Source organism: Garra rufa, chromosome 21 (assembly GCF_049309525.1).
Source record: "Garra rufa chromosome 21, GarRuf1.0, whole genome shotgun sequence".
Lineage (NCBI taxonomy): Eukaryota > Metazoa > Chordata > Actinopteri > Cypriniformes > Cyprinidae > Garra > Garra rufa.
The window spans coordinates 5,990,823-6,004,801 of record NC_133381.1 but is presented as its reverse complement, the minus strand read 5'-3'; the positions used below and the strand labels follow the sequence as shown (position 1 = coordinate 6,004,801).

At 32.3% G+C, this 13,979-nt stretch overlaps 1 protein-coding gene across 2 annotated transcripts in view; it reads left to right on the top strand.

Moving 5' to 3' along the window:
• The window catches only part of sash1b (SAM and SH3 domain containing 1b), a 125,617-nt gene that overhangs the window by 79,915 nt on the left and 31,723 nt on the right, over window positions 1-13,979 (top strand). Inside the window, exon 1 of one of the 2 annotated variants that reach the window (XM_073827119.1) lies at window positions 6,647-6,784. The exons of the other annotated variant lie outside the window; for it this stretch is intronic. Within the exon in view, the coding sequence (XP_073683220.1) occupies window positions 6,764-6,784 (21 nt within the window). The 5' untranslated portion in view covers window positions 6,647-6,763. Of the gene's footprint in view, window positions 1-6,646; window positions 6,785-13,979 lie in introns of those variants that run through there. 2 annotated transcript variants of the gene reach the window in all.

Below are 13,979 nucleotides of genomic sequence, written 5' to 3'. Positions count from 1 at the left end.
GTATTACGGGAGACGGTTGAAGTGTTTTGGTTTTGTTTGTCAGCGTGTGGGTTTATGGTGTGACAGGAGCGCACGGGTGACTGACAGCTGGCTACAAAAAGGCGCGTCTGTTTAACCCCGTGTGTCTCTAGAGACCTGTCAAAATTCACTTAGCTGTCTGTCCTCGTTAGACAGGCCACACAGACGCCGCCCTGCTGCCCGGGAGGTCGTCACGGACAAAACAGATGCAGTGTCTTAAACACAGAGCTTGGCTTATTTACAGTCTGCTCAGTTTATATACCGCAGAAGATGTGTCCGCTGGGAGCATCATGCTTCTTTCATTTGTCACTATTAACGTCAACATCAAATTAACTTAATGTTGGTTTCTGATGCTGTTATGCGCGATTGATCCGTGTACGTTATTCCAAAGGGAAAAAAGGTTTGTTAACATAATCTTTTGTCAAAATGCTACACCTCTGTAATGACTCTGCTATCATTGCTTTCCCACAGACATTCAAGATGTAGATTTCTTCATGAGAAGAGATTTGGAGAAATGTAGCATCACATTACTTGCTCACCAACGGATCCTCTGGAGTGAATGGGTGCCATCAGAATGAGAGTCCAAACAGCTGATAAAAACATCACAGTAATCCACAAATAATCCACATTTAACATCCTGTGAAGTGAAAAGATGTGTATTTGTAAGAAAAAAAACCATCATGACATTTTAACTTCAAACACCTAAAATATGAGTTGTCTCTCCATATTATTGCTTTCTCCAGAGATAAAGACGTCTCATCTCAATCGGGAGAGAAATCTGTATAGGTCAAGCACTGTTTACAAGCAAAAACCATCTAAAACAGCTCTAAACACACATGTGGGTGGATTTTAATGTGAGAGGTCAACATGACATGGGCTTTTTCACTGGTGTAAGTGTTATTGTAAATTATGAACTGTTATTTTGGCTGAAAGCAAGAGTTTGAAGTTAAAAAACCTAATGAATTTGTTTCTTAGCAAACAGCTTTTCACTTCACAAGATGTTAACTGATGGAATAAAGTGGTGTGGTTTACTTGTGGATTATTGTGGTGTTTTTATCAGCTGTTTGGACTCTCATTCTGACGGCACCCATTCACTGCTGAATATCCTGTTTTAAAAATCTCACATTATTGAAGTAAAATGGGCTGCAGATGCTGTATCACTTGTATTGCTGATATTTATGTGGAGAGTGATTAGTTTTAATCTGTAACCAGCAACAAAATAACATAAAGATGCATTGGTAAAATGCAGTGCTTTCGCAAAAATGCTTCGTAAATTATAGCAAGCCGATGTAATTGGCACAGAAACGTTGATTTGTGTAATTGTGTGAGAAGCTGGAACGTCAAAACATCTGGCGAACCTCTGAATCAGCCTTGATTTTTTAAGAGGGCAGAATTAAAGCCACATAATGCAAAACTGAATAAGCTGAATGAGGAATGATTTTTCTGTGCGCAGCTGCGGCCCGTTGGATGTGCTTTCGGCTATTCAGACACAGAAGGTCACGCTGAGTTCACGATCGCACAACATGACCAACATGGGGCTGTACGACCCCAAGAGAGCCAGATATCCAGTGTCTGGAAGCATCACGCTAGATTTTGAGTGATAGCTGTTATGGGCATGAGCCACATGTGTTCTCGCTTGACTGGATGACTGGAACAAACAACAAACAGAAAGTCAAGCCCTGATGTGATTCTGTCGGTTCACCATGCGAGAGCTGAGTGATCCTGTGACTTTCACTAAAGGGGATGGATGCATTAGAAGTACACTTACATTGTTAGATGAGGTTTCTTGTGCCAAGCTGTAGTCGCTATCTCAAGCTTAGAAAATTAAACGGGGTGTTTGGCTGGTAAAAACAAAATGAAATGGCATTTGCAACCCATTTTACCTTCAAGTGACAAATTCTGAAAAATCAACAATAAAACTACAGTTTCAGTGGCTAATGACTAATGTTAACCAGCATTATAATGGCTAATGACTAATGTTAACCAGCATTATATTACAAGTTTAGAAGAGGTTTTTAAATATAAAATTGAAAAAAAAAAAGTTTTAATAAAGGACAAACTTTTCATACAAAGGCTTATTTTAGAAGATTAAAAATAATGTTGATTTAATAATTATGCACATCTGAAATACCTGAAATTAAATTAAATTAAAATATAAATTAAATGAAATATGAAAACTTGAACCTAATTTCAGCCAAAGTTTTTTAAACTTAATGTACTAAAATAACTCAAATTTAAATTTAAATAAACATTAAAACAGCATTAAAGTACTTAGTTTTGGATAAATGTTATTTTTAAAAATATTTTTTGTTAATATTATATATTAATATTATATTTAAAAATGATTAAATTAAAAATAAAATATATTAAATTAAGTTAAATTTAAAATAAAATAATACAAATAAAATTAAATAAATATAAAAAACTTGAACTTACTTTTAGCTAATCTTGCCAAAGTAAATATTTTTATTTCAGCTTGATATACTCAAATAACTCAAATTAAATTGAAATATAATAGCTTATAGTTTATTATAATAATAGTTTCAGTGGGTGAAAAAATTATAGAGCACTTTATTTTGCATATGCATTGGGAATGGATAAAATGACTGTTGAGCTGCATTCATTTTTATTAAAGTTTTGGAAAATTTTTACATTTAAAATTGCCAAAAAGTTAAATTTAAAATTTAAAGTTAAAAAATCAAATTAAATTAAAAATTAAACTTAATTGCCAAAGTAACATTTTTCATTTTCATTTAAACTTGATATACTAAAATAACTAAAATCAAAATTGAAATAAACATTAATAAACTTTAATAGCTAGTTTATTATAATAATAGTTTATAAACCATATAGAAAATAACTAAACCTATATAGCCATATTTTTTAAACAAATAATAGAAATGACAAAAAAACAGCAAAACTGTAACATTAAAACACAAAATATAAATAAATACTGATTCCAGATATGAATGCTTATTGATATTATTAAAATCTATAGTAGTATTTATTAAAATAACACTGGGTCAGGCATATATGTGACCCTGGACCACAAAACCAATCATAAGTCGCACATTTGTAGCAATAGCCAACAATACATTGTATGGGTCAAAATGATCGATTTTTCTTTTATGCCAAAAATCATTAGGATATTAAGAAACGATCATGCTCCATGTAGATATTTTGTAAATTTCCTGCCGTAAATATATCAAAACTTTATTTTTGATTAGTAATATGCATTGCTAAGAACTTCATTTGGACAACTTTTAAGGCAATTTTCTCCCAAATAAATTTTTTGCACTCCAGATTCCAGAAGTAGTTGTATCTCAGCCAAATATTGTCCTGTCCTAATAAACCATACATCGATGGATAATGTATAAAAATGTGAAAAAATTGACCCATATTACTGGTTTTGTTGTCCATGTTTTTGCAGCTTAATTTCCACAAATGTTCTGACTATGAACTTTAGGTTATGTCTGCGTAGAATATCAGAAGTGTATTTATTTCAGAAGCGGCCTCTCAGTGGTCCAGAGCTCAGTTGTATGAACTCGTGTAGTACTGTTTTGAGTGAGTTCAGAGTCAGACAGCCAGTGAGATGTGAAATCCGGAGAAGAGACGCGGACAGACAGGCTCAGTTTCTCTACCGGTGCACTGGTGCGCAAAAATGCCCTTTCTGGCGTTGGCACCGCTATCGCTGCGCCCTCTGGCATGTGCCCGCCGTCCACAAATACACACAGACGTGATGCAGATCCTCAACCGGCCATCTGCCACTGATCTAATGATGTCCAGAACAGACTCCCAGCCACTTCCTCTTACAGTCTCACAGATCAATAGTGCTGCGTAAAGCTCTGTGAGTCTGTTAATGTAATATCTGTGAGTGTGAGAGAGAGAGAGAGAGAACGGCATGACGCAACAAAACAAGATCACTCTCATTAGAATTAGTGAAGGTTTCACTGCAGCCATGTGATAACGTTGAAGCGCAGTAAATGTGACTTTTACTTCTTTTTGGTGATGTTTTCACTCAAATTACCACATTTACTACTGTATAAATACACAGTCTGTGAGATTGTATACTTAATTGTTCACCAGGTGAAATAGTACTTGTATAGTAACAGCACGCCATTAATCACTGAGGGACATCGTTTGGACTGATACTTTGAATATATATGGTATTTGTGGTTGTTGTAAATGTTTTCAGCGGTTATGCTTACGTGAGGTGATAGAGCTGAACGCTGTTGTCAGTTCAACTTCAGCAGTCAAACCTCTTCTGATTCATAGTGACTTTCTGCTGCCATCTATTGGTGTTTAGAGCTCTGTGTGTTCAGATGAGTTTTGTTGTTGAGTCTTTGTGAGCTTAAGCTGTTCACCAGGCAGTTAGAAAAAGAACATTTGGTAACACTTTATTTCAATGGTCCTTTTTGAACATTTTGTTGACAATAAGTAACATTGCATCTACATGTCAACTAACTCTCATTAATATGCGTAATATGTCCTAACTCTTTATTGTTATGGTCTCTGAACAGACATTCTGCTGACAATAAGTAACTTTGAAAGTACATGTCGACTTATTCTAACCCTAACCCTACCAGTCTAATACTCTACTAACTGAGAGTATTATTAGAGTAATACTTTCTAATGAGAGTTAGTAGGTGCAACGTTACTTATAGTCAAGTCAACAGAATATGTTAAAGGGACCATCAAAATAAAAAATTAAAGTAAAAGCAATATTTTTGAAAGAATAAAAACATGATAAAAAAAAAGAAAATAAAAAGGCTATTTGCTGCTTTGCTGTTTTTTTGTAAAATAGGACTTGCATATTATATTATATTATATTATATTAACTTGTATTATATTATATTATATTATATTATATTATATTAAAATATTGAGTCTGACTTGTTTAAAAATGTATTTTATCTTCTTGTGCTTTGCTAATTTATTTATTTTATTTTTAATTTAAAAGTAAATTATATCTTATTATATTATATTAAAATATTGAGTATATTATATTATTTTACTTTAAATTATTGAGTATAACTTGTTCAAAAGTTAACTATCTTTTTGTACTTTCCTATTTTTTTAATTTATATATTTAATATACTTGACTATATTATATTATATTATATTAAAGTATTGAATATGATGTTATATTATTTTAGTTTAAAATATTACGTATAACATCAATCAAAAAATTACTTTTTATATTTTCCAATTTTATTTCATTTATATATTTTTTTTCTTTGCAAGTAAAAAGACTTGCATTGTATTATATTATATTATAGTATATTATATTATGTTAAAATATTTAGTATATTATATTATTTTACTTTAAAATATAACTTGTTTAAAAATTAACTTTATCTTTTCATACTTATTTATTTCATTTATATATTTTTTCTTTGCAAGTAAAATGACTTGCATTATTTATATTATATTAAAATATTGAGTATATTATATTATTTTACTTTAACATATTAAGTATAACTTGTTAAAAAATTAACTATCTTTTTATGTTTTCCTAATTTATTTATTTAATTTATATATTTTTTTTGCAAGTAAAAAGACTTGCATTATATTATATTATATTATATTATATAAAAAATTGAGTCTGACTTGTTCATGAAATTGACTTTATCTTATCTTATAATTTCTTTAGTTTTTATGCAAGTAAAATTTGACTTGGATAACTTATATTACTATATTATATTATATTAAAATGAGTATGACTTGTTTAAAAATGTACTTTATCTTTTTTTAATTTCCTTTTTTTTTTTTTTTTGCAAGTAAAATACTAGTGTTATTGTATTATGCAAGTCATATTCCATTAAGAGGATAAAGCCTGTTTTTGCACAGGACATGCATATTATATTATATTATATTATATTATATTGTATTGTATTGTATTGTATTGTATTGTATTGTATTAAACTGTGTTGTTGTATTATTATATTACATTATATTAAACCATGTTGTGTTATTATATATATTGTACATACTTTTACCATAATTAGAATGTGGAAAACATTCTTAATTGTTATAAAAATTATTTGAAAAGAAAATAATGCCAAAATGTAAAGGTTTTCTTCATTCAAAATATACATTTGAAGTAGATCAAAACCTTTCATCAAAGTTGTCCTAAAAGCAAAACAATACTCGTTCTTGTCTTGGGACAACTTTGATTCACTTCAAATGTTGACCACTGTAATAGCTCTTTTATTTTAGGATGTTGAATGAGCCTGAGATTCATTTGTGAGATTCAGTCAGTCATTCCTCAGTTTAAGTGTGCACAAATTCTCCACATCAAACTTGTACTGTTTTTCTTTGCCCTCCTGAATTAGATTTCCTCCCGTCAGCAGCGTACGGGCCGTATCTTTTTACCCAAGCTGATAATAAGATAGGTCTGTTGAGCTTTTGTCAGGGTAATCTTATCTGCTTCTGCCCCATCAGCCTCACAGACGCACATTTTAAAAGCACATAGGACTGACTTTATTCAACTGCGGTGGCAGTATCTGCTCTGACTGTCCCACAGCTGGAGAGAGAGAAACAGAGAGAGAGAGGGAGGGTTTCCGACTCCACCCTGCAGTATATGTCATGTCATTTGCTCTCACCGCTGACCGGCCGCCTGCGTGATGGATGTGTGGGGGTCAGTCCTCCGTCAGAGCAGCATGTATTGTTCTCTGAGCATACAGAGAAAGTTTCAGCAGTCAAACAGAGCTTCAGACACGCATGTTGAGGACCGAGAAGCCGCATGTTAGTCTCGAAAACAGTGGTGAGTGTTACTTTTCAATGGGGGTTTGGCTTTGTTCTCTGAGGGAGCTTGTAAATGGATATATTCTATGGTTTAGAGTTAATAGACCTGAATGTTTGAATATGAATGTTGTCAATGCTTTTTAAGATCTCTTCATTGACATTGCTCAGACTTTTAAGTTAGTTTGTTTTGAATCATTACCACTGTTAAGCTTCTGTCTGAACTTGTAGGTGTAGATTATTTAATAGATCATTTCAGTTTTAGATTGTGTTACTTTGTTTTTGTCACAGTTTAAAATTTTAAAAACCTTCCATTGACTTGCATTAGAATGTTCAGTATTTGCATACTGGATTCCTATTGGTCTTCTTTTTTAAATGTAGTTGCATACTTAATTTTCATTGGATATGTTTGGATATGGAATATTCTTCAATGATGTTTTCCTTCTTGCATCTGTTTATCCTCAGCCCTGGCACATTTATAACATTTAAAGCATGCCCCATCCTGACATTTGTGGAAAAAACTATAGACTTTCTGAGAATGTTCCGTGTGACAACTAGCCCCGTTCTGCTCTGTTTAGTCTGAGAGTTCAAGCTTGTCTGGCTTTGATTATGGTTTTGGAGATGTTGTCATTCATTCGGATGTTCTTGCTCAGATCCTGAACACCACAGACTGAGTGAACGTCCAACTTGTAAGACAAGATCGCAAATTGAGACTTATTTGTACTGTAAATAGAAACTTTGGCCACTGACCTTCTAAAGTCAACACTTTATTTGTTGTTCTTTCTTTCTGAGATGTCTGTTTAAACATGATGGGAAAAAGTGTGTGTATATTTATACTAATAGTAATTATTTGACCAAAATAAGAGGGATCATACAAAATGCATGTCATTTTTTACTTAGTACTGACTTGAATAAAATATTTCACATAAAAGACGTTTACATATAGTCCACAAGAGAAAATAATAGCTGAATTTATAAAAATGACCCTGTTTAAAAGTTTACATTCACTTGTTTCTTAATACTGTATTGTTACCTGAATGATCCACAGCTGTGTTTTATTATTTATTTATTTTTCATTTAGTGATAGTTCATGAGTCTTTTGTTTGTCCTGAACAGTTAAACTGCCTGCTGCTCTTTAGAAAAATCCTACAGGTCCCACAAATTCTTTGGTTTTTTAGCATTTTTTGTGTATTTAAACCCTTTCCAACAATGACTGTATGATTTTGAGATCCATCTTTTCACACTGAGGACAACTGAGGGACTCATATTCAACTATCACGGAAGGTTCAAACACTCACTGATGCTCCAGAAGGAAAAGCCATGAATAATGAGCCAGAGGGTGTGTAAACTTTTGAACGGAAGTAGGATGTGTACATTTTTCTTATTTTGCCTAAATGTCATATTCCCTTCATTAAGTACTGCCCTTCAGAAGCTACAAAAGATGCTTACATGTTCCCCAGAAGACAAAATAAGTCAATTTAACCTGATCTTCAAATTCCAAAAGTTTTCACCCCCAGCTTTTAATGCATCATTTTTCCTTCTGGCGCACCAGTGAGCGTTTGAACTTTCTGTAATAGTTGCATGTGAGTCCCTCAGTTGTCCTCAGTGTAAAAAGATAGATCTCAAATCATACAGTCATTGTTGGAAATGGTTCAAATACACAAAAATGCTAAAAAACCAAAGATTTTGTGGAACCTGAAATTTTGTCAGGACTGTTCAGGACAAAAAAGGGACTCATGAACAACTATCACTAAACAAAAAAATAAAATAAAAAAACACAGCTGTGAATCATTCAGGTAACAACACTGTATTAAGAATCAAGTGTATGTAAACTTTCGAACAGGGTCATTTTTATAAATTCAACTATTATTTTCTCTTGTGGACTATATGTAAACGTCTTTTATGTGAAATATCTTATTCAGGTCAGTACTGAATTAAAAAATAACATGCATTTTGTATGATCCCTCTTGTTTTGGTCAAATAATAAACATTTTTTAATAATATGTGTGTTTAATATGATTAAATAAAGAATGTGTGTGAACTAAAGACAGGAAGTGGCCAAGAAACAGATAGGAACGGATCGGAGCATATGTACTTGATTAAAGAACCTCTTTGGTGTAAACGTTTCAGCACGTGCACAGATCCCGCAGGCAGAGCGAGAGCAAACCCAAGAATTCCTCACACGCTCGCAAAGGTCCCCAGCTGCAGAAAATAGTCATCGTTTATAAACTTTTAAGACGTTTGCCCTCCACATTTGTGCGTGGGCTAATCAATGACAGTGATGCAGCTGAAATGTTATCCTGGAGAATTCCTGCTTGTGTCATTTCCTGTTTCCCAGTGCCAGAACGTGTCCCGGCTGCTTTATGGAGCATGTGTGCATGTGCAAATGTAGGTTAGGTATTGATGTGTGTTTTTTTTTTTTTGTGGTGTGTGTGTTAGGATTTCTGGTTTCCTTCTAAATGAATCAGAGGAGGAAATAAGTAAGCTTTAACTGAGAATGTGGGACAGGAACCTTTGTAAATTAATTTGTACTTGAATTTTCAAGTCTTTGTCATATTGTGGTCTATGCATGTGGCTCTGCTTGCTTCTTCATTGTAAGTCTATAGGATTTTCCCTCATTTGATCACATACCATGCCAAAATTACTATTACTTAAATAAAAAGATACAGCAACTGCATAGCACAAGTTTAGTCCAGTTTAGTTTTACTAGTAAGTCTGGTTTAGAAAACTTAAATATCCAATATAAATCCTTATGGCAAGATGCAATGCTGTTTTTTCATGCACTAAAAAATTACATTTATAAGTGATTATTTTATTGCACCTAATCTATTATGTCTGTAGATTTCAATTAGATGTTATTTGACTAAATTAGAACTTCAGTATTACTTACATACACCAAACTTTCCAGTTTTATTCCTGTCTAAAGGAATACGACGTTTTATTCATAAAAACTGGTTAAAATATGTTTTTCTGCCTGTTGACAGTGTTTTCTGACTAAAAAAAAAAGAGTAACAAAGAGAAATCCAAAATTTCCTCTGTCAAAACCATTAACTCTAATGTGCCAGCAAAAATTATTCTGAACCTGGCTTTATCCAGTCTTCAGGTTTTTGTTCTAAAATAAATGCAAAAATAAGTCCATATATGATTAGATAATTCCTCATTTGTATACACTACCAGTACCAAAAGTTTTTGAACAGTAAGATGTTTAATGTTTTTAAAGAAGTATCTTCTGCTCACCAAGCCTGCATTTATTTGATCCACATTTTTTTTATATTTTTACTATTTAAAATAGCTGCTTTCTATTCAGTGTTGTTTTTGACAACCATCTTAGATTTAGTCTTAGTCTTAGTCTTTTGGACTAAAATGCTTCTTAGTTTTAGTCAAATTTTAGTCACTTCTATATGTGATAGTTTTAGTACAATTTTAGTCGACGAAACGTCAAAAAGGTTTTAGTCTAGTTTTAGTCGACGAAAAGTCATAAAAGGTTTTAGTCTAGTTTTAGTCAAAAAAAGGGGAAAAAGTAGTCTTTTAACAAATTAATGTAGGTCAGTAAGTATTTTGCTGTTGGGTAGTGTCACTTATAAGTTCTGAAAATAGCAGATCTATAGTTCAACACAATGTGAGCTTCCGGATCGACTATTTTCACCAATAATTACAATAATGAAGGAATGTTTTAGAACATAAAAGACAAACAAGGATGGAATGCTAACACGGCTTGCCATAGTAGTATAGCAAAGAGTATTTAATGCTAAAACGGCTTGCCATAGCGGCAGATACGTTTTAGGTTTTGATTGGCATGCACAATAAGCAGAAATGTCATGCATTTTAAACGTCTGACGGACCACCCACTAACATTTTCGTCTATTCTCGTCTCGTCAACGAAAACTCACACACGTCTCGTCATGTTTTAGTCATCAACGAGCCATTTTTATCTCGTCATCGTCTCGTTATCGTCATGAAAAAAAGTGGCGTCAACGAAATGATTTCGTCATCGTCATCGTTGACATTTCTATTTGAATATATTTTAAAATGTAATTTATTCCTGTGATTTCAAAGCTGAATTTTAGCATCATTACTCCAGTCACATGATCCTTCAGAAATCATTCTAATATTCAGATTTTCTGCTCAAAAAAGCTTTATTATTATATTATGTAGTGGATTTTTTTTAAGGTTTCTTTGATGAATAGAAAGTAACTGAAATAGAAATCTTTTGTAACATTATGAATGTCTTTATCATCCTGTTTGATCAATTTAAAGCATCCTTGCTAAATAAAAGTATGAATTTATAAAAATATAACTATAAATGTAGCTTTGATCACAGGAGTAAATTCCATTTTAAAATATTAAATATATATATTCAAATAAAAAACAGTTATTTTAAATAGTAAAAAATATTTCAAAATTTTACTGCTTTTGCTGTACTTTGGTCAAATAAAAGCAGAAGCTCACAAATGGTGAGCAGAAGAGACTTCTTTAAAAAACATTAAAAATCTTACTGTTCAAAAACTTTTGACTGGTAGTGTATTTATACATAACATTTCAGAACTTCTAAAAATTGTTAGCAATTCTTAATTTAACCCATCAACTAGGAACATACTGGATGGTAATACATTTTTTTACCCTATTCACCTGGGTTCTCTTGCCTTTAAATACCCATCCTCATGTATCTGAGGTTGGCAGCGGGCCTGTATGAGATGTAATTAATGCTTCAGCCACGTTCCCCTCAGAGATATCGTCTCCCAGGAGCTGTTGAAAACTAATTGAGGTGAATGTGGCGTGACTCTGGGCTACTCTTACAGTCCTGCTGTCAGATAACCCAGGGAATTAGAGCCATTATAGCTGCTGTGATATTCCCCGTCATCCCATTCATCATGCCCTGGGTCCCCGCTTAATGAGGAGGTGCAGTCGCCTCCCGTTTGACCGGCTCCACAGAGAGGAGAAGATAAGTGAGCTGCTGCTCAACCGGGACCGTCATCCCGACACATGCTGAGACCCTCGAGCCGCTCATACGCTCTGGTTTTGTCCAGGGCGGTGTGACATTGTACCTCATTTAAAACCCCTGTAACTAGAATGTCATGCTCATGTCCCTGTGGTGGCTTGAGATGTTTGATGTAAGGTTTGAATGAATTAATTGCACTGGCTGGTGCTTTTATCTTAAGATTTGCATTTATGTTATGTAGAAGGAATTACTTTTTCTGGTGATTAACATAAGCTCTTAATAGTGGATTATATAAGAGTGTTAATATAAATAAATCTGTGTGTTATATGTATTGTATTATATGTAAATAAATTAAATTATATATTTATTCTATATGTAATTTTATATATATATATATATATGAGCAATATCACACGAGTAGACTTGAGATATGGCTGTATATCGGCACGGTTGTGATTCGGCCTCGTGCCGATATACAGCCATATCTCAAGTCTACTCGTGTGATATTGCGTTTATACAACAGTTTGACGGCACGAGAGTGTAAATACATAAACAAAATAACAACGGAGAGAATTTAAAAGCTCTCTTATGTGCGAACTACTCCTTCCGCCACGAATTCAAATCAAAGTTTAACGGTTGCTCGTTACTAATTCCAAAACGTCACTTTAGAACTAGTAAGGAAGGAATGTTGAGTTGCTTCATTGAAAGCCTATTGTATTACTGTATTAAAACCTCACTGTATCATGTTTGAGTATTATCACAGAGAGATAGACTGAGCGAGTCATTAACATACCTGCATCTGATAAAGCATTCATTATTCATATTCATGATGATATGACATTAGTTTGAATGTTCACTGAAGAAAGCGTTAATATCTGTTCATCTGTTAAGGGTGATTTTGCTGCTCAGTGTATTTATTCGCTGTTGTTGAAGCTAAAAATAACTTTTCAGTTTTAAAGTCCCAAAGTCACTATTAACTGCTCACTCATAACACGGTCTCTTGTCGCCATCTAAAGGCGGAACAATGTAACGTTAACTAAAATCACCATCACGAATACACGCACGTTACTCAATACTAAATACTATTATTAAACACATTATTTAAAATATAGTTTATATATATTTTTATTTATTGAGTAATAATATTTAATAAACAACAACAAAAAACAGGCATCAAAAAGTTGCTAGGCAATTCAGTCAAGAGTAAAGGCAGCATTCAGCATTGAATTTACATAAACATGCTACATGAACTATCTTCTCTGGAACAAATAATAAATTATTGAGATCAAAGACTGCCCGTTAGATTTACCCATAATGAATTACATGTCATGTGTAACCACTACAGAGACATCAGAGCCAGCGGTAAATTCCTGAAGATCTGGCCGTGGTGAGAGCGCTCTCGAGCGGATTGATGAGTGCAGAACGCCCCCTGACGTTATGGGTCTCGCACGTCCGAAAACGACGAAGCAAATTTTCAAACAGACGTTATCTTTATTAACAAACTGCATTTTTGAACTATAAACAAGTACATTCTCGCCTGAAAACCTCTTAAAACTACATTCCGTGACACAAAAAGAGTATTATTTATAAAATGATACGGGATTTGGACGTCCTCCATGAAACTCGGGGAAAAAAAAGGTCCCGGCTAGAACACGCGGAGTGATACAAAATGTGAAAGGGCATTCCTGTAACTATACCAGTAGAATATCTCATGGTTCTCAACCAATCAGATTTGAGAACCAGAACGTAATTATAAAATCTAATTTTTGGTTTAATAATTAAATAAATGTGTTTAACATGTAATTTTTTTATTTTATTTGTTTATTTAATATTGTATGTTAAATTTTATACATTATATTATCTGTAAATAATGACTAAACTATATATATATATATATATATATATAAATAAATATATAAAAATATATAATAATAAATAAATAATAGTAAATGAATCATATGTAATGTTTTATTTATATATTTACTATTATATATTTAATTTTATATATATTATATTATATATAAATATATAAAAAATAAAATTCTGTGTAGATTGATCATTTGATTTATATGTATAGTTTTATTTATATGTAATATACAGTTACAAAATATATATAATAGTAAAAAAGTAAATAATAGTAAATAAATATATATATATATATATATATATATATTATATATATATATATATATATATATATATATTATAATATATTGAATTGTATATATATTATATATAAATTAATTTATTTCTGTATAGATCGATCGATAGATAAATA